We start from the raw sequence: 27,553 nt of genomic DNA, 5'->3' as shown, positions 1-27,553 counted from the left end.
TATATATATATATATATATATGATGGCTTTGTACAAACATATATATATTTATATATATATATATCTATAATCCAATTCAATTCCTTACCAAAATCGATAATAACGCAGCACACTTTGTATAAAGAAAAAATATATAAAACGCCGAAAAGTTTTTATACAAAATGTTGTTTGGCGTTTTTGTCGATGGGTAAAAATAAAAATAACCAGAATGTCAAATTCTATAAAGTAAAATTTCTTTAAAAAAAACCTAAAAAAAAGTAGTTCGTTAAAATTTGTATTCGTATTTAAAAATAATTTAAAAACACCGAAAGCACGCGTGAATTGAATTAAAGGAAGCCTATTCGAGAGAGACTAAAATGAATAATGATGCGAAGAATCATCATGATGGCGATGACTTGAACTTGAATTTGAATAACGTGCGCTCTGCGTATTTGAGCAAAAATACAAAGACAACCACAACTGCAACAACAAAACCAGCAGCAGCAACAACAACAACACAAAAAATTAAAGCTAACAGCGCAACAACACAAGCAACTGCACAAAGACTTGCAGTAGCAGCAAAGAATAACAACAATAATAGCAACAACAACAATAACGTTGCGAGGCAGGTTAATTACACCGAGCAACAGCAGCAGCTGCAGCAACGACTTGCAGCATCGCGTAGCTCGATTGCAGCTGCGCTCATTGCCAACAACATTAAGAACATCAATAACATTAACAGCAGCAAGAAGAAGATTGCCAAGCATGAGGATTTAACAGCGGCGGCGGCAACAACAACAACATCTACTCCAGCAGAGAGCAACGCTGCTGTGAAGAAGAAGAGTGCAACAAGCAACAACAATACTAACGTCAGGTTAAAAGTTAACAGCAATAACAACAATAGCGTGTTAGCCACTGCCAATAATACTAACAACATCAACAACTCCAAAATGTCTAAAACGGCTGCCAGCAAATCAACAACAAGCGCCCAAAGCGAAGCGGCTGCAGCTGCATTCGTTACCGCTGGCACCACAACTACAACCACGCCCACAGCCACGCCCATGCCCGCCACCACAGCAACCACAACAGCAGCAGCGGCAACAACAGCAGCCGCAACAACAACTGGCGATGCTGCAACAATGAATGCACCCAAAGCAACATCTTCAACTGCCGGTGCGGCTGCCAAATTTCGTGCTGCAGTTGCCTCAGCGCCCACGACGACGCCCCCAACCAGCAGTAGTAAGAAACCGCGAGCTTACGCCGGCCTTAAGCGTCAGGTTGTGGCAACTGCAACAGCAGCAGCCGCTGCAGCGGCAGCAACACCAACAGCAGCAGCATCAACAACAGCATCTGCATCGAAAACAGTTGTAGGCAAAGATGCTGCGCATTTGAAATTCGCAGCAACATCATTGCTAATGGGCGCCGCTGCCGCTGCTGTCGATGGCAACGCGGGTAACGCTGGTCATCATGGAGCAGCATCAGCGGGCAACACGGCTGTCGCGGTTTTGAAGCAAAAGCTGAAAGATGTGGGCGCCATTTCGCATGCTGCGGCAACAGCAGCAGCTGCCGCAAATCGTTCTGCGCTTTCATCGTCGGCTTCATCGAACTCATCGCCGTTGTCATCGAATCCTGGCTTGGTGGGTGCAATATCATCGGCGTTGCAGAACATGATTACCACAGATACAGATACTGATACCGAATACTATCCGCAGCCTGTCACCACAGATCTTTCCGAATCTGAGGAGGAATCCGTCTCAGAGGTGAGTTATCCTTAAATACATTTTATTTTTGCATTACCTTTACGAGGTGAGATAAGTCACATTTTTAATTTAATACCGTGACCCTATATTCTTTTCATTGGAAGAGCTCAAGTTATCAGACAACTCTGAATCATAGTTTTTTTTTAACTGTATTGATTTGTTTAGAGAAGTCAAGAAATCCCAGCTTATATTACTAGCATATCTTTAAAAGCGAATTGTTGCATAATCACACTCTTTTTTCATGGAATTGTGTATTTGTATTTATTTATTATCAAATTTTATCATTTCAGTCTGCTTCGTATTAAATTATTGTTAACTGTTTACTCTATCGATTTGTTTTGAAGAAATACAGTCTAGAAGAAATCCCAATCCTCCGTTGCCTTCGCACATTCATTCTGGGAGTCATATATCTTTCTTTATTGATTTATTGACTTGCAATCTCATAGATAGAACTTTGTGTGTGTTTGTGATTTCACTTGAATGTCATTTCAATTCTTTAGATAGTTCTTATTTTAGATAAGATATTAAGTGATTCGTTTGCATGCGAATCATTCTTTGTTGCATCGCTGCTTGTTTATCAGACGATAAAAAACAGCTGGTTTTTAGTCTAGCGATTTATAGTGTATTTATAGAACGCACCATTACAAGTACCACTGTGTGTGTTATATTTATATATTTGTGTGTGCTGCATTTACAATGTATTTTCTAGGCCGCTTTACAGGTGTGCATTAAGTTTTAATACCAAGATAAATTAGCTGGAATCAATATTAAAAATACCCGTTATTCATAGATTTTTCCTGTGAATTAGACTCCAGTACACAGTCAAAGTCGAGAGAGCGTGCTTAAAAAACCAAAACCCGTTTCGAGCAGCAGCAATTCGTTTATTTTCATATGTGTTAGTGTGTGTGTGCCGCAAGCATTTTTCTTTTGCTCTGTGATGTGAATTACATTTGTATGTACATAAATCAGCTGTGCAGCTGTTGTGCTCTTGGTGTGTGTGCAGCATGTGTGTGTGCATGTGTGTAAATATTTCTTTGTCTGGCGTTTCGTGGATGTAGCACATACATACATATGTATGTTTGTACGTGTGAGCACTGTCTACTCAACAAATCAAAGGTCATTAGCCAATTCTTCTTTCGTTGTTTCATTTTGTTTTTGGGATATTTAAGAAATTCAACTCATCATCGCCCCCATCATCATCATCGTCAACATGCGTTTAATTAACCATAAAAAGGGTTAAGACACATTTCATTAATGAAAATACATACATACATTTACAAAAAAAAGAAAAGACGAGAACAACGAAAATATTGGCATTTAGAATGTGCCGCATTGTTGTTTGCAGGTTAAATTTACGCTAGTGTGCTTTGCTGTGGTCTGGCAACGCCGGACGCCCTCGCTGTTGTTTGCCGTTCGTTTCGAGTGAAATCGTGTGTGAAGCGCAAATGCGCAAAAGTACAAAAGCAAATGAAAAAAAGAGAGATACAACAAATAACAATAATAATAAAAAAAAAAATACATATACTATATACAAAATTCATGGTAAAACATTTTGAAGTAGGGTGTAATGACCTGAGCAAACGCCATAATTGCAATACCTACTATGTAAAGGTCAATTTATCAGTCAGTTCTTTTTTTTTTTTGGGTGTAGCATGCATGCATTTATGATTTGCACAAATACTCGCTCACACACATACATGCATGCATGCTCGCAATGCCCATAACGAGAAAAATGACCAACGAAAGACAAAATCGCACGCACGAATAACAAGAAAAAAAATCATGTTGTGGCGGCGGCGTCGATTGAACTCTTTTGAATTTCGTTCTGTCTTTTTCTCTCACAAATACGAATACTTGTTAATGTAAATGTATGTGTACATAAGATTATCTGCATTTTTCTTTTCATTCATCAAAGCTCAAAAGCATGCAATAAATATTTGGCCTCATATTGATAACTACTCGCAAAACGAAAAAGTAAAAAAAAAACGCAACGTTTGAAATTTCTACAAACAAAATGACACAGACACACACATCCAGAATTCACATCTTTTAAATGTTGTGTTGCCACCGTGTGAAATATTTAAACCCAGATACATTCGATACATTGATACACACATGCACATAAATAAATATGTACATATGTTATGTACATATGCATACATCTGAAGCGCTATCATCGCTGTGCAAGCGAGTTGTGGCATGACTCATGCGATTCTTAAAATTCCAAAGAAACCGTTTCGTTTTTCTCTTTGACTTGCGAATTTGTAATAAAAAACCAGCAGACGGCCAAACACCGCACGCACTCACACACAAGTAAATACCAGCATGCTTGCATGCATTTGTGTGAGTAAGTGTATATGTGTGTGTGTGTCTTGGTTTCGAAATAAAATTAAAATGGAATGGTAATGAATGAAAGCAAAAAGCAAACAGGTAACAATAAGTTGTCGTTTTTTTGGCTGCTTGCTGTTTGTTGTTGTTATTATGTTGCCATTTTGGAAATTATCTGGCAACTTTGTTTTTGATTATTATAAGTGAGAAATAAATAAACTGTTAGTCCAAGGTATATTGTGTATTTTGTTTAAAACAAAACACAGTAGGCTGTTAATATTGGCACAATCTATAATTTTTGACAATTATTAAAAAAAAATCAGATTACAAAAAATTCCTGTTCTTATTGCTTTTAACATCGGACTCGGACAACTACGTGCCAGTCAATAATGGTTAAATCGCCTCTTATTGATTGTTTAATTTGTGCGTCGATTAAAGAATTGCTGCGGCGTGTGTTATCCTTAATGGACTTTGTGTTGCAATCGTTTTTCCATGTAATCAACATGTGTTTTTCTTCCGTGAGATATAGTATAACCTTTTTCTTTATTTTTGTTTGTTTTCAAATTAAATTAGTGAAATTAGATGTTTACCATACATCCAATATAAGCTTTATTAGCTTCAGTTATTTTTATGATTTTTCTTACGTTTCTCTTTATTTGTAGATCCTATTGGCATTCTTGTGTTTAAGGCCAGATCTCTTGGTAAGTTACGCGTTATAAGTGCCTTAAAAAACAAAAACAATTAAATTGAAGCGCAACAAATACAAGTATGCCAACAAATGTTTGGCGACTATGTTTAAATTCTTTATGATATCTTTCTACTTACCAAACTAAACCAACAAAATTTAACTAAAATGCAAACGCTCCGTAGGTTAAAATCAACAGATTGTTCGGAAGTTTGTTTTTTGTTGTATGCACTTTTATTAAAGTTTAGAGTTAACTTAATAGTTAAAAGAATACCCAACAGCAAAACAAAATGGGATATTGTTTAATATATAATAAAATAATAATAGTCTCCAACTACTACTTGGATTATGTAACCACACAAAACATCACAATTGCTGGCCTTAGACAACAAGAATGTGCTCTTTAATATTGCTCAACTGTTTTTTATTAGTTTTTTCCATCTTTAATACGATTTCCAGAACATTTTTCATGTACTCACCTCTTAACCGACGAGCACGAATACCTTATTACTTAAATTTAAATTTAAAATCGACGATTAATACGAAATTAATTAAAACAAATATTTATGTATGTTTGCAGGACGATATACAAGAGTCTGATCCCGATAGTTGTCCTCATGAGGAGGGAGAAGTTCGTGAAGATGAAGACGAAACGGAAGAAGACTCCGAGGACTCGGATGAATCTGAAGGCGATGACGAGGAAGAAGATGAAGAGATCGGTAAGTCATTGTTTACACTAAACCAAAACCAAATTCATTTTAAAATCTTCTCTTTTTATTGAAATAGATGTTCTGCAAGATAACGACGCAGATGATGAGGATATAGACGATGAGGATGACGACGAGGATGCGCCAGAGGTTAAGAACTTCCTGCACGAGCATAACAACAAACGCTCGAGTAATCTCACCGCATTGCTGGAGGCTGCCGCCAATGAGAAAGCACCTGTACTGCGGCATGCCACCCACGCAATCGATGAAACCAAGCAGGCGCTTACCAAAATGCGTTGTGCCAACAGTCCGCGAGATAAGAAGTGAGTAATAATCGAGTTGTGATCGATCGAATTGATCCTATTTGGGACATTGAACGAATTGATTTATTTATTTTTATGTTTCCCTATTCAATTCACAGCAGCGGTTTCTCGCGTAGCCTTGCCAATGCCTGTGCAGACAACGATGTTAATACGGTCAAACGGTTGCTGTGCAAGGGCAACTTGAACGATGCCGCTGCCTCAACGGATGAAGGCGAGTCGTTATTATCAATGGCTTGTTCTGCAGGCTACTATGAGCTGGCACAGGTATGTATTTCTTCCAAAACGCGGCAATTTTCTCCTGTGGTGTATGAGAACAGCCGAGGCAATCTATCGGCTGCAAAATCTTGGAAAATTAATACGAGAGAGAAAGAATAAAATCAAATCCTTCCATAGCTTGAATTATCTCCTGAAATCAATTTGAAAAAATATTGTCAAGAAACTTTTATCAATGGCGAGGTAAAGAGCACCATGTAATGGTAGCAAATCGACTTCTTAGTAGCTGCATTAAAAAATGTGTTTAGTTTATGTATCGTAGTAGAGATAATGTCTTGATTTGCCCATTTTGAAGACGCCACACGATATCGAAATTTGAATGTCCACTTTTGTCCACTTTCCATATTTCACCTGTGGAATTCACATGCGATAGTTATTTTTATTAATAAATTATCTATCGATAAGTAGAAAACTTATAAATATAAAAATGTATAATAATTGAGTCGCTATCGCAAATTCGAGGTCCATCCACTTTTCATGTATATAGTTTATATAAACTGTAAACATATTTGCTCACAAATGAAACAGTAACCGTAAAATTATGTGAACACAGTGGGGAAAAGGGGAAATAATGATCGAAAGTGCATCCTACACTGAGTGTAACATCGATAAGTTTGAATTAGTATCGATAAGCAATATACCTCATTCAACATAAACACGACTCTCCGCTATTCTCGTCTCATATTGTTTGTCAAATATTTTGTGACATTTGTGTTTCGTTTTCTTTTTTCTCGAATAAAGGTTTTGTTGGCAATGTCTGCAGCACAGGTTGAAGACAAGGGACAAAAAGATTCGACGCCATTAATGGAAGCTGCTTCTGCGGGACATTTGGACATTGTGAAACTTCTGCTTAGCCACAATGCCGATGTTAATGCACACTGTGCCACTGGCAACACACCCCTCATGTTTGCATGCGCGGGTGGGCAGGTGGATGTGGTTAAGGTCCTGTTAAAGCATGGCGCTAATGTTGAGGAGCAAAATGAGAACGGTCATACACCGCTGATGGAGGCCGCATCCGCCGGTCATGTGGAAGTGGCCAAGGTTAGTATCGAGTCATGGACAGTAAATTTAGCATTGACAAGTGATTAGAATCCGAGATTTGATTGCAACTGTCTTTAGTGACGAGAATCGAGTTAATGATTTCGTTATTAGAAAGCCAGTTCACGTGATTTAGTTTGATCTTATCTGATGTATAGAATGTATAAACTACTCTCACATTTTAATCCGTTGATTAATCTAATGTTAAATGTCTCTCTCATAGGTACTTCTTGAACATGGAGCCGGAATAAACACCCATTCAAATGAGTTTAAGGAGAGTGCTTTGACATTGGCCTGCTACAAGGGCCACTTGGATATGGTCCGTTTCCTGCTCCAAGCCGGCGCTGATCAGGAGCACAAAACCGACGAGATGCACACGGCTCTCATGGAGGCTTCAATGGACGGCCATGTCGAAGTGGCGCGATTACTGCTGGACTCTGGAGCTCAAGTAAATATGCCGACTGATTCATTTGAATCGCCGCTTACATTGGCAGCCTGCGGTGGTCACGTTGAGTTGGCCACTTTGCTCATCGAGCGCGGCGCGAATATTGAGGAGGTGAACGATGAAGGCTACACGCCCCTCATGGAGGCGGCTCGCGAGGGACATGAGGAAATGGTGGCACTGCTGCTTAGCAAGGGCGCTAACATTAATGCCACTACCGAAGAGACACAGGAAACTGCACTCACTCTGGCCTGCTGTGGTGGATTCAGCGAGGTGGCTGCTTTTTTGATAAATGGCGGCGCCAATTTGGAGCTGGGCGCGTCGACGCCGTTAATGGAAGCGTCGCAAGAGGGCCACACCGATCTGGTGCGCTTCCTGTTACAGAACAAAGCCAATGTGCATGCGGAGACACAAACCGGAGACACGGCGCTGACGCATGCCTGTGAGAATGGTCATACCGATGCGGCTGGTGTGCTGTTGTCGTATTGCGCTGAGCTGGAGCACGAGTCAGAGGGCGGACGTACGCCTCTGATGAAGGCTTGTCGTGCCGGCCACTTGTGCACCGTAAAGTTCCTCATCCAGAAGGGCGCAAATGTGAATAAGCAGACGACCAGCAATGATCACACTCCGCTCTCGTTGGCCTGCGCTGGTGGCCATCAGTCGGTGGTGGAGTTGTTGCTCAAGAACAACGCGGATCCATTTCACAAGCTCAAGGATAACAGCACGATGCTCATCGAGGCCTCTAAAGGCGGCCACACACGTGTTGTGGAACTGCTCTTTCGCTATCCGCATATCTCACCCACAGAACTTGCTGCCGGAGCGAATGCTCAGTCTGCCAATGCACAGACGGCCAATCAGATGCGTCTGATTACCACGCAGCAGCAAAAGATACTGCAGCAACAGTTGCAGCATCAACTACAGCAGCTGAATGCACCGCCTGGCCTGCACGAGTTGTCGGAGGCGGCACGTGCCAACAATCAGCAACTGTTCCATCAGCAGCAATTCAGTGGCAATTCTCCCAACAATATTGTCGCTCTGGGCACAGGTGATTTCCTGGATGCTGGTGAGTTGCAGCTAACCGCAGCCTCTGCTGCGGCCAGCAGTGATGCCGGTGTAACCGATGAATATGTGTCGACGGTTGGTGGTGTTGGAGGTGGTGGAATTGATCTGACCACGCTGAGCGCACAACAACAGGAGGGCCTTATTGCCAAATCGCGTCTGTTTCATCTGCAACCTGGTTTTGAGCAACAGCAGCAAGCAACACTGCCGCCATCTGGGGCACAATTGGTGCCTTGCAAGCATTATGACCTGGATATGGAGCACATTAACTCGCTAACGCCACCGCAAAAGGCTCCACCAGCACCACCTGTTCTTTTCCACACTGTTTGCCAGCAACCCGTGCTTCAACAGCAACAACAGCAGCAGCAACAGCAACAGAAGATGCACCAACAGCAGCCAAAGCTCAAGGGCGTCGGTTCTCGTAAAAAATCGCCAGCTAATCAACGATCTGCAAGCCATTGATTTACCATTGGATGCGATTGATTTGCCGCTAGAGCAGCATTCCGAGCAAATCCGCTCACAGCCATTAGGCGAGGATGATAAGCAACAACAGCAGCAACAGCAGTTTGCCTGTGCTGGTGAGGAAGGGCATTCGCAGAGACGCCGTGGCTTCGATGTATCTAGCGATGGCAGCGAGCTAACGCTGGAAGTCACTCCGAAAGGTTTGTAAAAAAGATTTGTGGAGATTTATAGAGGAGTGTATTTAATAATTTCACTATTATCTCTTAAAGGTGTCGTTGTCAGCGATATCAATCCGAGTACATCTAATGCTACAGAGAACGGCTCTCAAGTTCCAACGGTGAGTTTCAGCTTTTTTTTTGTTTTGTACACATTTCTAAATTTGTCTCATATTTTGAATGTGCAGCGCAATACGAGCGGCTCTAGCACCATCACCCACTCCTCGGAAGTGCTGCAGAGTACTGCCATTAGCGATCGACCCAAGGTGAAGGCCAGCAACAAGAACAATCGCAAGCAGGCAGCCGCTGCACAAGCAGCAGCTGCTCAAGCAGCAGCTGCGGCAGCAACAGCAGCAGCGGCAGCCGCCTCAACAGCGGTAGCACAGCAGGCTCAATTGTTACCCATGCAGCAGAATCCCATGGTCTCCATCTACAACAACTTGGTAAGTTCATCTACATAGGTATTTTCAAATTATAATTAAAGTTAATCTGGAAAATGTATTTCATTGAATAGCAACTGCAGCAGCAACAGGAGTTACAGTTACAGCAGCAAATGCAGCAGACCCAGCTACAGCTCCAACAACATCTGCAATTGCATCATCATCAGCACGCCGCCTCTGTTGTGGATTACTCCAATTCGCCAGCCTCGCCAATGGCATCACCCACTGGCGGCAGCAGCAGTAGCTTTACGGAGCAACAGCAACCGTCTCTGGATGGCGCTGGCAATGAATTGCTTCAGCATAAGAATGTCATGGATGACTTTCGCGGGCTACTTGAGACAGCTGTTAATGACTCGAGAGGCGGTCATTCCACGCTGGCTTGCTTCAGTGACCAAATGGCCAAGGCACCGAGGCTAAAGTTCTTGCAGGATGGTTGGCAAATGCACAATTTATTCGGTGGCGAGCAACCCAAATCGCCCACTGAGACACCGCCCGAAATGGAGGAGACCATCATGTCACCAACCATGGAACGCGTCGACACTCGGGCTGAAATGAAGAATCTTGCCACACTTTGCTCTGCTGCTGCTATGGCGGCGGCCGTGACATCGGGCACAGCTGATATCGAAAGCGACGAGGGCGAGGAAGAAGGTGATGAGGGCGAAGAGAACACGCTGCCACCAGAACCCATTGACTTGACAGACACCATCATCGAGGAGGAGGAAGTAGAGGACGATGAGGATGATGATGAGGAGCAGGACACTCAGAGTGGCGAGATCGGGAAAATTACATACGAGGACGATGATGCCGATGCTGATGTTGATTACATCGACGAAGACGAAGGCGGCGACGATGATGATGAAGTCGATGAAGACTTTTTCTTGGACGTCAATGTCGCCGTTGGTGATCAGAGTGACAACAACTCGAAAACTGAAGCTGCTCTACCACCGAAACAGCGTAAAATATCAACTCGACTGGAGAATCTAATACTAACAAAGCCAGATGTGTTGACCCAGTCGCTGTGTGATTATCGTCAAGATTTACCCAACTCGGAGCTGATGCACATGCTGCCAATAAAGGCTGCGGCCGCCAACAATAAGACATTAAACGATCTGTTGCAACAGCAATTAGCTGCAGCTGTACACGCCAAGGCTCACAGCCAGCAACAACAACAGGAGTCGGAGCAATGTGGTAAGCTACAAATGAGAGACATATATTTGATCAATTGTTTTAACAAATGAATTGCACATCTACAGATGATGCGGCGACAGTGCCTGCAGCTGGAGAGCTGTATGGCTTGGAGCACTTCCCCAATGATGGCACTCATTATGATATAACAGGCATCGATGACATTTTCCAGGTAATTTATGATGATAATTGTTAGTTATTTACCTTATAACAATATATATATATATTTAATTTGTAGGAACTGGCCAGCAATCTACATTACCCCGAACTGGCAGAGTTTAGCCTCAATCAAATGTGCAAGGGTAGATTCACCGGTCATTGGGCGCAGTCATCTGGCAAATGGGCCGGCCAAGAACAGTTGTTGGCAGTGGCAGCGGCGCAGCATTCGCAGGCAATACTAAATGTCGGCGATGCATCAGAAGACGCACAACAGCGTCAGCCGAATCTCGTGCTCCTGGATTATCCTATGCAATCACAACAGCGTTTACTCGATCCTGAGGAGCTTCAGCACATGCAGGTAAGCACACAGAATATTATATTTGAAAACTTTTATAAATTAAACGCAATTTTGATTTGTTTAACAGCACCAGCAAACCCCGGTTGCATTACTGCCGTTCTCTGCCGACAATGGCGCCGCTGTTGTCACCGCACAGCAGCAGCAATCACAACTTCATCCAGCACTGCCCAACAGCGCCGAGTTTCAGTTACAGCATCAGCAACAGCAAATGTCGTTGGAGAGTGATCCAGAGTTGAAACAGCAATTGCAACAACTGCAGCAGTTGCAGCAACAGCAGCAGCATTCGAATGCGCGCATTATCAAAACTGTTGCTGCAGCAGCGGGTCAACAGCAACCACAACAGCCAACCACCAACTTTGTGTACAACGTGGAGAGCGGCGACAAGAATACGCCCCCAGTGCAGTTGCTCTTTCAACTGCCACCTGCCATGTCGCAACAGCAGCAACAACAACAACAGCAGCAGTTGGGCGATCATGCAGCCGATCAGCAACATCAACAACTGCCACAAACTGATTCGCAGCAACCACCAATGTTTCAGCACCGCGCAGAGCGACTACTTCAGCAGCAACAGCAGCAGCGACCACCCACTCAAAGCGAATTGGAGCAGGTGGCGCAAGAGTTGCTGCTGCAGCAGCGGCAGTCACCTGCCGTTGGTCCCGTTGTCGGTGTCCAGGCATTGCCAATGCCTCAGGGCATGAAGCAGAAGCACTTTAACTTGCAAGAACAACTCCTGCTGCATCCGCCACCGCATATGCAGTCATCCACATGCGTACAGCATCAGGTAAGTTTACGACAGCGATTAATGGAGAGACAATTGTGGATTACATAAACATCTTTACAGGTGGCTACGCAGACAATTACTGGCTCCGTATACATACCCCAGCAATACACACAGTTTGCTCCGCAGCAACAGCAGCAACAACAACAACAGCAACAGCAGAATGAACTCTCCAATTGGCCATTGGCCACACCCAATTCATCAGCAGTAACAACTGCAGGCAGCGCAGCGAAATCAATGCCTGGAGGCATTGCTAAGAAGGCAATTGATAAGCAATCTCGAAAGGATAGGCGTTGTTCCGGTTTCCGGCAAACGCCAGCAGGCAGTCAAGGTGAGAAAAATATATATTTATAGTTATAATTATAATTAATAAATGTCTCTGATTTAACAGTTAATACCAACCAACATCAGCAGCCTGTGGCGGCGGCAACTGCAGCAGCAGCGGCAGCTGCCCAGCAACAACAATTGCAAAATCAACTAGCAGTAGCAGCAGCTGCAGCTGTGGACAAGACAATTGAAATTGATTCGGAAACCGAATCAAATCATGATACAGCCTTGACGTTGGCCTGCGCTGGCGGCCACGAAGAGCTTGTCGAGCTGCTCATTAGTCGAAGTGCTAATATTGAGCATCGCGACAAAAAGGGATTTACGCCTTTGATACTGGCCGCAACAGCTGGTCACGAAAAGGTTGTGGACATTCTGCTCAAGCATCACGCCGAACTGGAGGCGCAATCGGAACGCACCAAGGATACTCCACTATCGTTGGCCTGTTCCGGCGGTCGTTACGAAGTAGTTGAGCTGCTGCTCAGCGTCGGCGCCAACAAGGAACATCGGAATGTCTCCGACTATACACCGCTTAGCCTGGCCGCCAGTGGTGGCTATGTGAACATCATAAAGCTGCTGCTTAACCATGGTGCCGAGATCAATTCACGCACTGGCAGCAAATTGGGTATATCACCCTTGATGCTGGCTGCGATGAATGGGCATACGGCTGCGGTGAAACTGCTGCTGGATCAGGGATCCGATATTAATGCACAGATTGAGACCAATCGCAATACTGCATTGACACTCGCTTGTTTCCAGGGACGCCATGAGGTGGTTAGTCTCCTGCTCGATCGTCGTGCCAATGTTGAGCATCGTGCCAAGACCGGTCTGACGCCGTTAATGGAAGCTGCATCTGGCGGTTACATCGAAGTTGGCCGAGTGCTGCTCGACAAAGGTGCAGACGTGAATGCAGCTCCTGTGCCGACGTCCAGGGATACGGCTTTGACCATTGCTGCCGACAAGGGCCATCAAAAGTTTGTGGAATTGCTCTTGTCACGCGGGGCAAGTGTTGAGGTGAAAAACAAGAAGGGCAACTCACCGCTCTGGCTGGCCGCACATGGTGGTCATTTGAGTGTCGTGGAATTGTTGTACAATCACAATGCCGACATCGATTCACAGGACAATCGTCGTGTCTCCTGCCTTATGGCCGCCTATCGCAAAGGTCACACCAAAATTGTCAAATGGATGGTGCAGTATGTGTCACAATTTCCCTCGGATCAGGAGATGATCCGTTTCATTGGCACCATCAGCGATAAGGAGTTGATTGAAAAATGCTACGATTGTATGAAAATTCTGCGCTCCGCCAAAGAAGCACAGGCAGTCAAGGCCAATAAGAATGCGTCCATATTGTTGGAGGAGCTCGATTTGGAGCGCACACGCGAGGAAAGCCGCAAAGCAGCCGCTGCACGTCGTCGAGAGCGCAAGAAAAAAAAAAAGAAAATGGAAAAGAAGGAGGAGAAACGGCGACAGCAGCAGGTCAGTAACGGACCCGACGATGATCAGCAGGGCGATGATGATGATGGCAGCGACAACGACAAGGATGATGACAGCGACAAGGATGACGATGATGAGGAAGCGCCACCTGCACGTGAAGAGGGCGACTCTGGCATCGATCAGGGTTCTTGCTCTAGCGGTGATACCAAAGCCGCGCGTGCCTCATCAAATCAGCAAGATAATGTGAATGCTGGAGGTCCTGCATCCGCCAAGAAAACCAAAAAAGCAACAACAGCAGCAGAAAAACAAAGCGCAGCAGCAGCAACAAAACTCTTCCTCAGCCAGCGAAGCAGTGGCCGCATCAGCAGTCACACAACAGCCCACGGCAGCCAAGCCACTAACTCAGTCTGGCGCCATGGTGAAGAAGAGTGCTGCCACTGAAAGCGCTAAACTGCCGTCCAGCGCTACGCAGCAATCGGTTGGTCAACAGCTGAAGCGTCAGACGGAAGGCAAGCGGGATGAGGCACTGCCAGCAACAGCTGCAGCCGTTCCATCAACTGCCATCAGCAATAACAAGAAATCAAGCAAGGAAACAGCCAACAAGCGAGAGAAGGAGAATCTGGCACCCAAGGAATCAATGCCAGCGCCCAAGCCGCAGACACCAGCATCAGCTACTAAACTACAGCCGGTCAGCAATGAATCTGTCAGCAACATTGCCACACGCAAGGAGACCAGCAAGACTGGCAGCTCCACGGCATCCGCGCAAGCCAAACGCAGCGAAGTGGATGGCTGGAAGGAGGTTGTGCGTAAGAGCAGCACTCAGCAGACGACCGTTGTTAATACATCAACCGGTGTGCCAACGTTGGGCGCAGGTGCAAGCAGCACAAATGTGACACCTAACAACTCGACAACAAGTGTGAGCAGCAGCAGCGGTGGCCATCAACATCCACAGTCGGTCAGCAGCTCCAGTTCAAGCTCGTTAGTAACATCCGCCCCAGAGATGACATGCAAGAAGGTGCAGGTGCCGGTGAATGCCATTTCTCGTGTTATTGGACGCGCTGGCAGCAACATCAATGCGATACGCGCCACAACTGGCGCCCACATTGAGGTGGAGAAACAGGGCAAGAATCAGTCGGAGCGCAGCATTACCATCAAGGGCCTAACCGATGCCACCAAGCAGGCACACATGCTCATTTTGTCGCTGATCAAGGATCCCGATGTGGACATATTGCAGATGCTGCCTCGCATCAACAGCAGCATCAAAGCTGGCGCAACGGGTGCTGCAACTACAGCAGTCACTGGTGCTGCGGCGCCTATGACAGTCGGTACGTGGGATAATCGTACAGCTGCCGTAAATGCCTCAGTCTCATCGACAGTGGGCAATTATTCATCGGCAGCCTCGACAACTTCCACGTCGTCGAGTTCATCGGCCAGCTCAACGCCTGCCGTGGCATACAGCAATGCGACAGCGCACAGTGCAAAGCAGCAACAACAGCAACAGCAGGTGGCGACCTCCAGCAGCAGCAAGACATCCAGTGGACGTGGTGGTGGTGGAAGTGGTGCCTCGAAATCAAATGCCGCCGGCGGCAAAGCATCCAGCTCAACGCGTGGCCAGAGCAGCCGGGCGTACACTGGACAGCAACAGCAGTCGACACGCACAGTAGCCCCCACATCGAATGGTCCTGCAACGGCTCAAGTGGCCAAATCAAAGCCGGACAGTGCCACTTTGCTCAAATCCTCTGCTACGTTTGCCAGTCAAAAGACCTCTGCAACCGCAGCAGCCACAGCACAGAGCAAGGCGCCGCAGAGCTTTGGCATGAAGGCGTCGCCAGCTGTTACCCAATCTCCCAAGAAACTGGAGACTCCTGTTGGCATTGGAGCGACAGGTGGACGCAGCAGTGGTGGCGTTGTGGTGGCACCGTTTGGACGTGGTAAACCCGTTGGCGGTGCAGCTATCAACGTTTCTCAGCTGGGCAGCTCTAGCAACAACAGCAGCGGTAGCAGTAACATCAACAATATAAACAGTAACAATACATTGGCTGGACCAATTGGCACATTCAACGTGGCCGATGTGGCCGCCGTGAATGCAGCTGCAGCGGCTGCTGCGGTCAACAGCAACATCGTCAACAACAACAACAATAGTAACAGCAACAGCATTGGAAAGCCACGTGCAGTGACGCCCATCGCTCCGCCCAGTAAGCGCGCCAGTTCGCCAATACAACAGAATCAACAACAGCAGCAGCAGCAACAACAGCAGCAACAACAACAGCAGCAACAGCAACATTTGCAGCAGCAGCAACACCAATTACAACAGCAGCAGCAACCGCAGCAACAGCAACAGCCATCGTTGCAACCGAATAGCATTGCATTGAATGCCTTGAGCGATCTGATGGCTGCCGATTGCTTCAGTACCCAACTGGCCGCCAAACTCTCCTACTGTCTCTTTAGCGACTATCAGCAATCACAGTGGGGCAAACCTGTTATCGATGGTAACGCCGCTGCGGGCGGTGCTGGCTCTGGTTTGAGTGCCGGTGGTGGAGTTAATGCAATGGTTGGTGATGTATTGCCACAGGCTGATGCCTCGAAAGCGCCAGGCTACAATCGCAATATACTCAGCTCACCCGTTGGCAGCTCAAAGGCCTCATCGAATCACTCAACATCGCCGCCCGTTGGCAATGCTGCCGTTGCCATGCAACAACAGCAGCAGCAAAATCAGGGCAACAGCCAACAGGCGCTTAACATTATCACCAGTGGAGCGGGAGGAGTCAACACTACGGCGGCCAGGTCACCGCTGGTAACAGAAGCAGCTGGTGGCAATGGCATTGGTAATGCTGCAGCCGGCGTAGTGTCTGTAAATGGAACACAGGGTCATGTTGTCGATGGCAATAATGTGGCGTCGGCGCACTCGCCGGGCGTCATCAAGCCACCAACGGCTCCCATACAACGACCTCCGCATGCAATGCACTTGGGCGCACCAGAGCCAGCGGCCAACAACAACTTTGAGTCGGCGGCCGCAGCAATGAATCTGCAGCGTTTGCTCTATGATAAGGGCGGACCACAGCAACAACAACAGCAGCAACAGCCGCCGCTCAATTATCCATTGCCAGCAACAATGCCTTACATGGTGGATGGTATGATGCGCATGAATTCGCGACCTTCGGTATTCCCTCAGGTCAATAACAAGTCGCAGCAGCAACAGCAGCCACCAAGTGGAAATCCAGCGCAATCTGCTCAGCAGCAGTCCAATATGTTTGCGAATCAAGCAAGGCCGCGACAACAACCCATCGGCGGAGCCGCAGCTGTTGCCCAACAGCGCTGGTATGGTGGCGCACTGGAGTATCCGACATATAGTGGGCGAGATACACTACATCTCGAAAATGGCGGAGGCTTGGCGGGCCTGAGCTCACCATCTGCCATGTCACCGAACCATGATGACATTCGCAAGATGCCGCGACCCATTGGTACCGAGCGTGCCGCCTCTTGGAAGTACAACTTTAATGTAGGCGCCTCGGCGCTCAACTTGGATGATACACTGGGCAGCGGTATGCCACCATGGGCCCATGAGCCAAAGGCGCAGCCGCCAGGCCTGCAGCAGCAACCACAACAACCGCCAAACTGGCTGAAGCAACAGCACTTCAGGCCCTACAACAATGGCCCCTATCCGCAACAGCACGAACCAATGAATGTAAGTATTCAAAACGTACGTTGAAGTGTAACTTACTAAATGATTCATTTTTGTTGAACAGATGCCAATGGATTACCATAATATGCAGCAGCAGGCACCACCACCGCCACCGCAGCAGCAACAACAGCAGCATATTAATCCGATGCCACCATCATATAACTTTCAGCACTTTGTTGGCGCGCATGGCGTCTCCGATGTGACAGCGCATTTGCCCGACAAAGTGGAGATGTGGGAACACCACGACAAACACGTGAGTAAAATACAATCTTATAGTTGCATTAATTATCCTTGCTAATATGCTCGCATTTTAATTCCATATTTAGCAGCCATGGGCAAATTACACTACAAATTGGTCGAATTGATGCTCTTATGAGCAACAAGCAACAGCAGCGGCTACAACAACAGCAGCAGCTGCAGCGACGGTGGCGGCGGCAACAGTTGCCGGTGAATGGCAGGCAGCTTGGTATACAGGAGAAGATTAGATTACAGACAGAACAGCAAGGACAAAACGTAGCCAATTCAGAAATGGAGTACATAGCGAACATAGTAATCGGGCAAAGACGCTGGAAAACTGAAAATGCCAATTCATTAACTTGATTGTTTTCAACGGCTGCTCACAGAAACAGATATACAGACACAGGCTCACAAATACCAACACATTCGCCTCTTACACACCCACACCATACAGGCGTATCTAATTCAACAAAAAACAATGCAAAAGGCAACATAAATCTTCATCAACCAACTCTCAAATGCAGCGAAATAACTAAAAGAAACCTTGGTCTTGTTCATAATTAGTTAACATTCTAAGTTTTTTCTTTCGTTGGGCAACTATTTAAATTTACAGGTAACTTGAAATTTGGTCAAGAATATAGTTGAGAAAATGAACAAGCCCAAACACACACACACACATACAAACACACATGCATACATACGCGCACACACTTGCATAAACAGTTACACTAAACCGAAGACAGAAATCATGGAAAAAATATATATTATTTATTTTAATTGTAATTTAAATAATTTGATATTCCTTGAAGTAAAGAAAACATGTATAAATTATTATTTTGTGTGAAGTCATCAAACGAAGCTGTAATCGATCGAAAAAACTAAGTTAAAAGAAATTGCAAAACGAAATCGAAATCTGAAGGAAGCTAAAGAGGAAACACACGTATAATTTTAAGCTAGAACTCAGTCTTATGAATGGAAAGATTAAAGTGAAATTAGCGAAAGCTAAAAACATTAAAACAAAAAGAAAACACTAAACAGATTATATATATATATATACACACACATATATTCATATTTAATATTAATAAAAATGCAACAACATGAATGTCGAAACAACTACTGTATACACAATATGTATGTAGGCGCGCACTTTCTCCCCCGGAACTCTCTCACTCTCTTTGACTTTCTCTTCTTGGGAGAAGGCGATAGGTGACTGGCGACGAACATGCAATACTATTAAATCTAGCTAGAACGACAAGCTAATACAGCTGCCTCTACAAATGCAAACGCAAACGACAAATGCTTGCTATGACAACGTGAACAAGAACAGCAACCGCGACAACAGCCACAACCACAATACAATTACAAACAACAACAGCAATGAAAACCCTAACAAGAAATTACTTAAATACTACTACTTATATAGTACATACACACACAAGCTTAACATTAAAAATACACTAATACTGTTAAACGTTTGAGCAAAATCTACCCAAAACAAAAGCGAAGCGAGAAAGCATTGAACTTTACTTACGTATTTAGCTAAGAACAAATTAAACACACACACACAAAACTAACACAAAAAAAAAAAAAAGAAAACATAATTAGAAACTTTTTTACGTTTGTCATGATTTTGTAATTTGTCTGATCTTTAGTTCTCCTCCACTTACATAGGGAACGGATACTAAAAATGTAGCTAGTAGAAATTTAAATTGCTTAATTAACTTAAAATGTAAAACGAGCATACAACATTAAAAAGGTCGACTAACGTTTTAATATTCCATTTAATAACAAAAAAAAAAAAAGTACACTTGAAATGCATAGACGATGAAAACAAAAAACAAAACGAAAAGTAAATGATTAAACGGCTTGCCAACTTTTACTGCTTATCCGACACTACGCGTAGGACGTCTTAGAGATAGAGCACAACAATACATAGCATAGAACGTGTTTCCAAATACATAAATATACAAAATACAACAACAACAAATGAAAAATGAAACAAATATGTAAAAACACTTGATGATAAATCAGATGAGCGCTGCGCCGCAAACTGGCCAAGCGGCGCCGACCTCCAATTGAAGAACTAGAGGCATAGATGGATTGCTTTGTAAAATGAATGAAAGAAAACAAATGAATATTTACATAAAATATTTGCGCTACATGGCCTACACTTGCATAAAACAAAAGCAAAAAGTAAAATGATATGAACTTTAACAGCGTTAAAGCATAACTAATGTTTAAGAGTATGAAAAAGAAAAACAAAACGATTATACTTTTTTTTTTTGCCTGTTTGGTTTGTTTGTTTCAAACATTGTTTTAGCTGCAAGCAAATTATGTAATGAAAGCAAAATGAGAGCGAAGGATTCGTTAAAATTATTTAAAAAAAAAAATGTCACACAATTTACAAACACACAACACCCACACTTACACGTACCCCAACATACAACATGCCAGACGGACGAATCATATAAAACTAAACAAAAAACGAAACAGAATAATGAAAATTAAAAATTACACAAAATGATAATGAAGTTATAATAGCTGCTTGTGCAGAATAACAGCCGTTATTAAGATGTTGATGCATCCTTAATCAACAGATGAGCATAATATAGATTTTTTTTCATGCGAAAAAAATAAAATTCATAGATTTATTAATTTAAAAATTAAATTACACAAAAAGTACTTCACATATGAACGGAAGTATGCATGCGTAAAACAAAAAATAAACTAAAAAAAAAACAAAAATAAAAGAAAAGAAACTACATACATATATAATATACATACATACTATACGGATTATTATTACTCTTATAATTATTATTATTGTATTGAAGGAAAAATATAAGAACATTAAACAGCATAAATAAAAAGAAATACAAAAAACTTTGTTTGTGACCATTTATTAAGACTCTTGGGAGAAGGAATTACAATATCATATTATTGTTAAGCTATGCTTATCTTTAAACAAATGGCTCAATGTTGAACTCAACAACTGAACAGGGCGTGGTCAACTCGAAAGCCTGCAACACACTGGGATGCAACACGCCAATCCTTCCAATGACGGCCGAATTATACATGACATTGGCGCAACGTCCCGGGAAGTAGCTAGGATCTATAAGGGATCAATGTAAAAATAAGAAATCTGTATAATCTATGTGTCTTGGATTTTCCCACACTTACCCTCGGTTGCCTCCAAATAGTAACCTTGCTCAGCATTCCCAGTTTTCCAGGGCACAGACAGCAATTGCATGACACGATCTAGCAGGCCGTGCACTACCTCAAATCCTGCGGTTTTATTGCAATTGACTGCACATAGGCGACGTTCGTTGCGTGCGCCAACTTCAGAGTTCTCGGCGACCACAACAACGTCGCTAATCTCAAAGAGTTTTAATGGCAGCGGCATCTTGCGATTAGCGACCAAGGTTTTGAGCAGACCCGGCAACAATGTGGTGCGCACCACTTGAAATTCAAGCGTTTTGGGATTTCCAATATGCACAGCAGGCAACGCTTCAATGTCTTTGTTCAGTTTGCGTGCAATATCATCGCGGGAACACAACGTAAAGGTCAGAGCTTCGGTGAAGCCCGCCTGAGCTACCTGTTCACGCAGCTGCTCGGTGAGTTTGTTGAGTGGAAATTGCTTGGCGATTTGCATGAAGGCCGGCAAGGATTTCTTGATATTGTTATAGCCAAAGGCAATGGCAATATCCTCATAGATGTCGCAAGCATGGATAACATCATGACGAGTTGGTGGAATCTTTACAATTAGCTTATCGTCATCCTTAGCATCCACTTTTGCCTCCAGATACATGCGAGTCAGCATATCCGCCAACTTGGTGGCTGGTTCATCAATGCCAATATAAGCATTCGCACGTTTCACCGACACCTGCTCCTCGCGTACAGCCAATTCCGGATAGGAGACAGTGGTGCCGTCTGGTTGCACAACATTGCACGGTTCAACGCTGAACTTTTGGCTGCAGTGCTCGGAGAAAAGGCAGACAATGGTGTCCAGGACCACCTTGGCCTTAGTTAAGTCCGTCGCGGTGCATTCGATGAACACATTTTTGGTTTTAAGCGAGATCTTTGAGTGATCTCCATTGATGATGGGCGGCAGCGACAGAACCACACGATTCGCATCATAGATCACCGGATAGACAGGCGAGTCGCGAATGATGGGCAAATATTGCTTGAGCTGAGCGTGTGTGGCATAAAAGTCCATCAATTGGGCGCCATTCAGCTCTTGCGTCTGGTTAAGCGGTGCAAATTTGATTTGTTCCGGTGCCAAAGCTTCGTAGCTAAATGGTCCCTGCAACGTGTCCAAATCGTGAGTGCCAATGGCAACCAGCGTGCGCTTGCGGCAAATGTTCTGGTGCAATTTATCCTGCAGATCAATGAAGCTGTTGTAAGAGTCCGGTGTGAAAGTCACATTACGCAACACAGCAGCCACAGCGTGTGGTCGGATTTGAGCCGTGGAAGGCTGAATTTTAAGCACTTGACGCTCTCTTGGTTCCACAAACTCAAATTTGGGTGGCTTAACTCTGCAAAAGAGTTTGTTCAATTAAAATCCCATTAATAAGCGTTTTAAACGCACTTACTTGCCCTGAAAGACTTGCAGTCCCGTCACCAAGCCTTCTAAACATAGCAAATCGTAACGATTGGCAGGAATATCAATCCTATAGATGATTTCTTCGCTGGCATTCGCTGCTGCAGCAACATCTCCCTGCTCTTTGGTGAGCATTTGCTTCTCAGTTGTCTGTAATAATAGAGTTATTAAGCTTATTTTATCTTTTAAAAGTACTTGTGTTACCTACCACTTCATCCAGTTCCAGGCCAAAGGCAAAGCACAGCTCTTGAAACTCGTCATCGGCTAAGGAAAGGGACAAACATTAGAGAAATCAATCCACGTGGACGTGTGCCGGCAAACTTACTGTATTTTTTGCCCAGGGCATTAAATAGCAAATCACGTTTAACTCCAATTGTCGGCATTGTGCAGCTTGGTTTTAGCGATGAAAAACTCTGGTAATGCGAATATATTTAACTTTTTCTAAAGAAATAGTTAAATGTGTGTTTTGTTGTTCATCGATCACAGTGTGTACACACTTAATTTTTTTTGCCATTTAACATACAGCTATGTTAACATTAACATTTTCTGGACGTTTGGCTACCAATCAAACGGTGATTTTAAACATACACATTAATTTAATTTTGTTGTTCTCCTTTTTTATAATTTATAATATGAAATCAACTTTATAAAAGAGTTCTTGAAAGAAAGAGAACTAATGCAACTTAAATTCAAATTAAACCGAATCCTCTTAACATTGCGCCATGTACGCATTCATGCTTTTGCAATTATCGATATCACCAGTAAAAATACCGATTTTAATCGCGGTAAAAATACTGCATTATATTGGAATTTAAATATTTTTGAGTTGAGTTGGTATTGAGTTAATGGTTCCGATGTCTTTATGCAAATTTTTAGTAATTTTTAATAATGCTATTCCATTAAAGAATTCCATTAATGCGTTTCACTTTACTTATTTTGGTGTGCCTGATACATTGGTTGTAGTAGGACATTGTGTATTCAATCGTAAATCTGATAGCTGTTTTAGAGAAAGCTCTTTTTTTTGAATACAAGATCCAAACTGCTCTGATAAAATGTAGTCAGTAATGACTAATTTAATATATAATTGTAAATATTCGAAAAAATTTTCGATATTTTGATATTAATTCTGAGCGTATTACAATTTTTAGTTTATACCAAACTTTCGAACTTTCATTTTATGCAATTTGTGTGCCCATATGTTGCACCTTATATTTTATGTTAATGTTTCTATTCAACTGCACACGCTTTGCCAAAAAATGCCACACACTACGTGTTATTGTTGTTGTGCAGCTTATACGGATTCCAAAATCAACAGAAAAAAGCGTGTGCTGCTTGCAGCTGTCGTTGTCGCCTTGCAGTGCATTTTCAAAATGTCCATATGGAAAAAAAATCGGAAGTAAATAACGTTAAAGTTTTTCGTTTCATTTTTGTTTTCGTTGTCGTGTCGTTGAACAAGAACAAGTAAAACGAACGAGGTGTTTAGATCGCACAAGCTACACCTCTTGGCCTGGCCAAGCAAACTTGGGCAATTAAGCAGGTAACGCGACGACAAGCGACCTCCTTGCTTGGCAGACGCGCGTCAGACGAGCAACGCAAAAAAAAAAGAGGAAAGAAAATACAAAAAAGCATAAAACGCGCGTGTGGCCAAAAAGTTAATGAAGCGTTAAAAAATCAACTTGTGATCAGAAGACAAAAAAGCTAAACTTCATACTTATGTTCTCAGTTATAAGCTGCGCATCAGTTAACATTCAAGGATGACCAAAATAAGCAATCATTAAGGGAATTGGGGATAATACAATAGTCCATTGTAATGTTGATCTATTTTCCTCATAAATATGTATTAAATTGAGAGTTTCTTATTTGTATTCTATTTTTTTTTGGGTTGGGCCCAAAGGAATAATCAATTTAAAAACGCCTTCAACTGTTGGCTGTTGCATTTTTCATAAGCATGTCCTTGCGCAGCCTTTATGTTTGTTTGTTCAACCCTTGAAGAGATTGATTATTGTTTATATTTGTGTGTGCCTCTGTATGCATGTGAATGCAGTGCAAACAGACTACGCATCGCATTGTGGCATGCGGCCAGCCAATGCTGCATCCCAGTTGAGGCTGGTGCCTCGGCCAACGCCAACGCATCCATTTGAATTGGGGCAATTAAAGTGTGGTACAACTCACGGCTGAATAACTCTATAAACACGTGAAGCAAAAGAAAGACCTGCTCTGCTCCTCTTCGTTTTTTTTTGTTCCAATCCAACAATGGCAATTAACATTAACCCCTTCGATCGACCGTGTGTCGTGAGCGAAGAGCGCGAGGGCGTTAATTCAGACACGAGTTCTGGGTCAATTTATCAAATAATGCGACCAATTCCTGGAAAACCAAATAGAGTGATTATCAAGGCTTCGAGGATTCGAAAAATATTAGGCCGAGCATTCTTCATCTGCGGCTTCTTTCGTTTGTAATTATGCTGAATATTGATTTCAGATTTATCATAATTTCCAGCGAGAGAAATTTCAACTAGTTAGATTTATTTAACGGTGGAGTTTCTTATGGATGTTGGTGGGAAAAGGATTCCAGTTAAAGGATTTATTTATTAGATTTATTAATCTTTTGACTTTCAATTAAGTTGAATGTAAAATTAAGTTAGATTTTGAGGTTCTAGTTAATCTTCCTAATTTATAAGTAGAAAATTTTGTTCAGTTGACGCAGGCAGATTTCAAAGATGTTCTCACCTCTTGTCTAATGATTCTGTGCCGCCAAAAGATTTCACTAATTGCAAACTAGTTAGTTTTTCACACGTCTGCTCTAGTTCCAATTATAGGACACACCTTTTCCGGTTCGCAAAAAAGTAGAAGAAATGAGAAGTCTGCATGTACTAAGAGTAGAATTCATTCATCATGTTTGGTAATTGAATGGGAATGTTTGACCATGACTAGTTGTTGCGTTGCCAAACTCTCGATTATTTCTACCTGCCCGCAACAGTTGCTTCTGTGTGGTCAGATTCAAGTGAAACTCTATGAATAAATACTGCAACATAATCTATCTGCCGTTTTGCGGTTGAAAATATCAATTTTCATAGACTTTTAATTCAATTGTCACCTCAGGACCTCCACGATTTGAACTGTCAACGATGCTATTCACCCGACTGCATATGATTATAGTAGCATCCATGAAGAGATGCCTCTATCAAAAAACTAGTAGACATATCCAAAAACACAACAGACCTTGTCTCAACAAGTGCAAGTGAATGTTTATCTGATGCGCAATTTTTCAATTTCATGAGTTGATGTTGAGAAATGACCCAGCATAGATATCACTTACGATTTACATTTTATTTGTACACGATTTTGGGCAAGAGGCAAATGGGCAAAGGGCCAAAGGTAAACATATCAATTACCTACAATTGAGCCCCGTTGACAGACAGACTGAACTACGATGGCTACTGGCCACTTGCTTGCTTCCGAGAAAGTCATTTCTCACACTGGACATTTGGGATTTATTTGTATTTCATTTCGATTTCTATTGTCTTTCGTACATGAACTGGACCCTGATCAAGTGCCTGGATCCAGGACTCAGACACAAATCTAGGCTCAAGTGTCGCTCTGGAAAGTGTTGCTACTTTTGACTTCTGGCTAAGTGTTTTTACACCGAAGCAGGGATATCGAGACAGGCAGTCGGCTCTTCAGGTGCCACATAACTAACAGCACCTATGGGAAATTATATGAATTATCATAAACTGACGCCAACAGGGACAAACGAAATCCTTGAAACCGTTTGAAAGTTTCGCTTTTTTTTCCTTGCTTGCTTGCTCGCCGACGCAGCATCAGTTGTCTTCGAAGAATACCCTGTGTAAAAGGCGCGCGAAATGGGTATAATATGCTATGCTATGTTTATTTTTAAAGTTCGAAGAGTGTCCTTACTTTAATTTAAACACTTTTCTAACAAAACAAATAACAGATTAGACTTTATTTACAGATTGTGCAGCCTTTTAAGAAATGTTCCTATAAAAAGAAGACGTATGTACATAATATATAATTGTTATTTTGTATTTATGGAATTATGGAATATAAAATTTTTTAACTTAACTATATTAAGAGCTATATTAGAAAACTAATTTATTAGGCAACCATTAAGATTTAATTCAAATGGTAAATGTTCTGATATATATGATTATGAAATATGGAAATATGCTTATATTAATGGGTATCTATAAAACATCAGCATTCATCGTTTGCTGTTGTTTAATCTGCGATTGTTACCCTAATTTCTGATCGTCTTCAAAAATGAAACGGTCTGTTCTGCTGTTGTCTGGTCTGGCCTGGCCTGGCTGATCGCTGGGCCCCAATCTCCGATGCATTGGCAGCTCGGACCACGCGTTGGATACCCCGTAATGGCACAATCAGAATAGCCAATGGTTGGTCGGTCGGTCGGCAGCGACGGCGGCGCACGCGTGTCATTCTGGGCAGCAATCAAAGTGATATGAAAATTGCGTTTTTGGGTTCAACAGGTTCGTTGTGCTGTACACTTTTGTTTGCCTAAAGGTTAAACGTGCGAATTTCACCGACTCAGGCAAACAGCTTAAGGCAAGGGCCTTTATTTTTTTTTGTTTTTTGGTTGATCAGCGGTCGATCAATGCGAATGCGAATGCGCCACGGTTTTCGTTTTCGGTGGTAATCGTAATCGTCTGACTTCTTAAGCTCCTGCACCAGCCAGCATAAGCATCAGCATCAGCATCAGTTTTAGCTTTAGGTCCGGCTCCTGCTCCTGCTCCTACCATTCTCTCATTGACCGCGTACGGTACGCGAATTTAGTATATACACTTTTATACAGCTTCAGCTAAAGCTAATTAAATGTAATTTGGTACTTCCTTTTCAGCCGAAATAATACACATATAAATAGTATCTTTAGTTTACATTTTATTCTTACTCGCTCTCGCTCTCTTTCTTTTCGCTTTTCGCTTTTCGCTGTGGCCCTGGCCATCATTATTATACATTTTCGTTTTCTTTTGAGCATCACTTGGGAGGGACTTGAGGTCACTTCAATTCCATACTCCACACATCCACACTACTCCCTACTATGAATTATAT

At 43.1% G+C, this 27,553-nt stretch overlaps 2 protein-coding genes across 2 annotated transcripts; one reads left to right on the top strand and one right to left on the bottom strand.

Annotated features, from left to right (window-relative positions):
• Window positions 1-276: 276 nt before the first annotated feature.
• LOC132784319 (ankyrin repeat and KH domain-containing protein mask) lies at window positions 277-19,508 on the top strand. Its single transcript, XM_060789853.1, is given in 19 exon segments — window positions 277-1,739; window positions 4,730-4,768; window positions 5,333-5,471; window positions 5,539-5,782; window positions 5,881-6,046; window positions 6,797-7,096; window positions 7,317-9,035; window positions 9,037-9,256; window positions 9,326-9,393; window positions 9,460-9,714; window positions 9,786-10,899; window positions 10,965-11,068; window positions 11,135-11,413; window positions 11,481-12,194; window positions 12,255-12,522; window positions 12,583-14,198; window positions 14,200-17,634; window positions 17,696-17,884; window positions 17,958-19,508. Coding segments are annotated over 19 exon segments (12,291 nt in total). The 5' UTR covers window positions 277-356; the 3' UTR covers window positions 17,997-19,508.
• A 1,239-nt stretch (window positions 19,509-20,747) lies between these two features.
• On the bottom strand, window positions 20,748-22,981 carry LOC132784315 (phenylalanine--tRNA ligase beta subunit). Its single transcript, XM_060789844.1, has 5 exons — window positions 22,797-22,981; window positions 22,680-22,735; window positions 22,464-22,621; window positions 21,052-22,406; window positions 20,748-20,983 (listed from the first exon to the last, which is right to left on the bottom strand). The coding sequence occupies exons 1-5, from the start codon at window positions 22,852-22,854 to the stop codon at window positions 20,832-20,834; spliced, it is 1,779 nt and encodes a 592-aa protein (XP_060645827.1). The 5' UTR covers window positions 22,855-22,981; the 3' UTR covers window positions 20,748-20,831.
• Between the last annotated feature and the right edge of the window lie 4,572 nt (window positions 22,982-27,553).

This window comes from Drosophila nasuta, chromosome 2R, assembly GCF_023558535.2.
Source record: "Drosophila nasuta strain 15112-1781.00 chromosome 2R, ASM2355853v1, whole genome shotgun sequence".
Classification (NCBI taxonomy): domain Eukaryota; kingdom Metazoa; phylum Arthropoda; class Insecta; order Diptera; family Drosophilidae; genus Drosophila; species Drosophila nasuta.
This window is presented reverse-complemented; position numbering and strand designations above follow the sequence as displayed.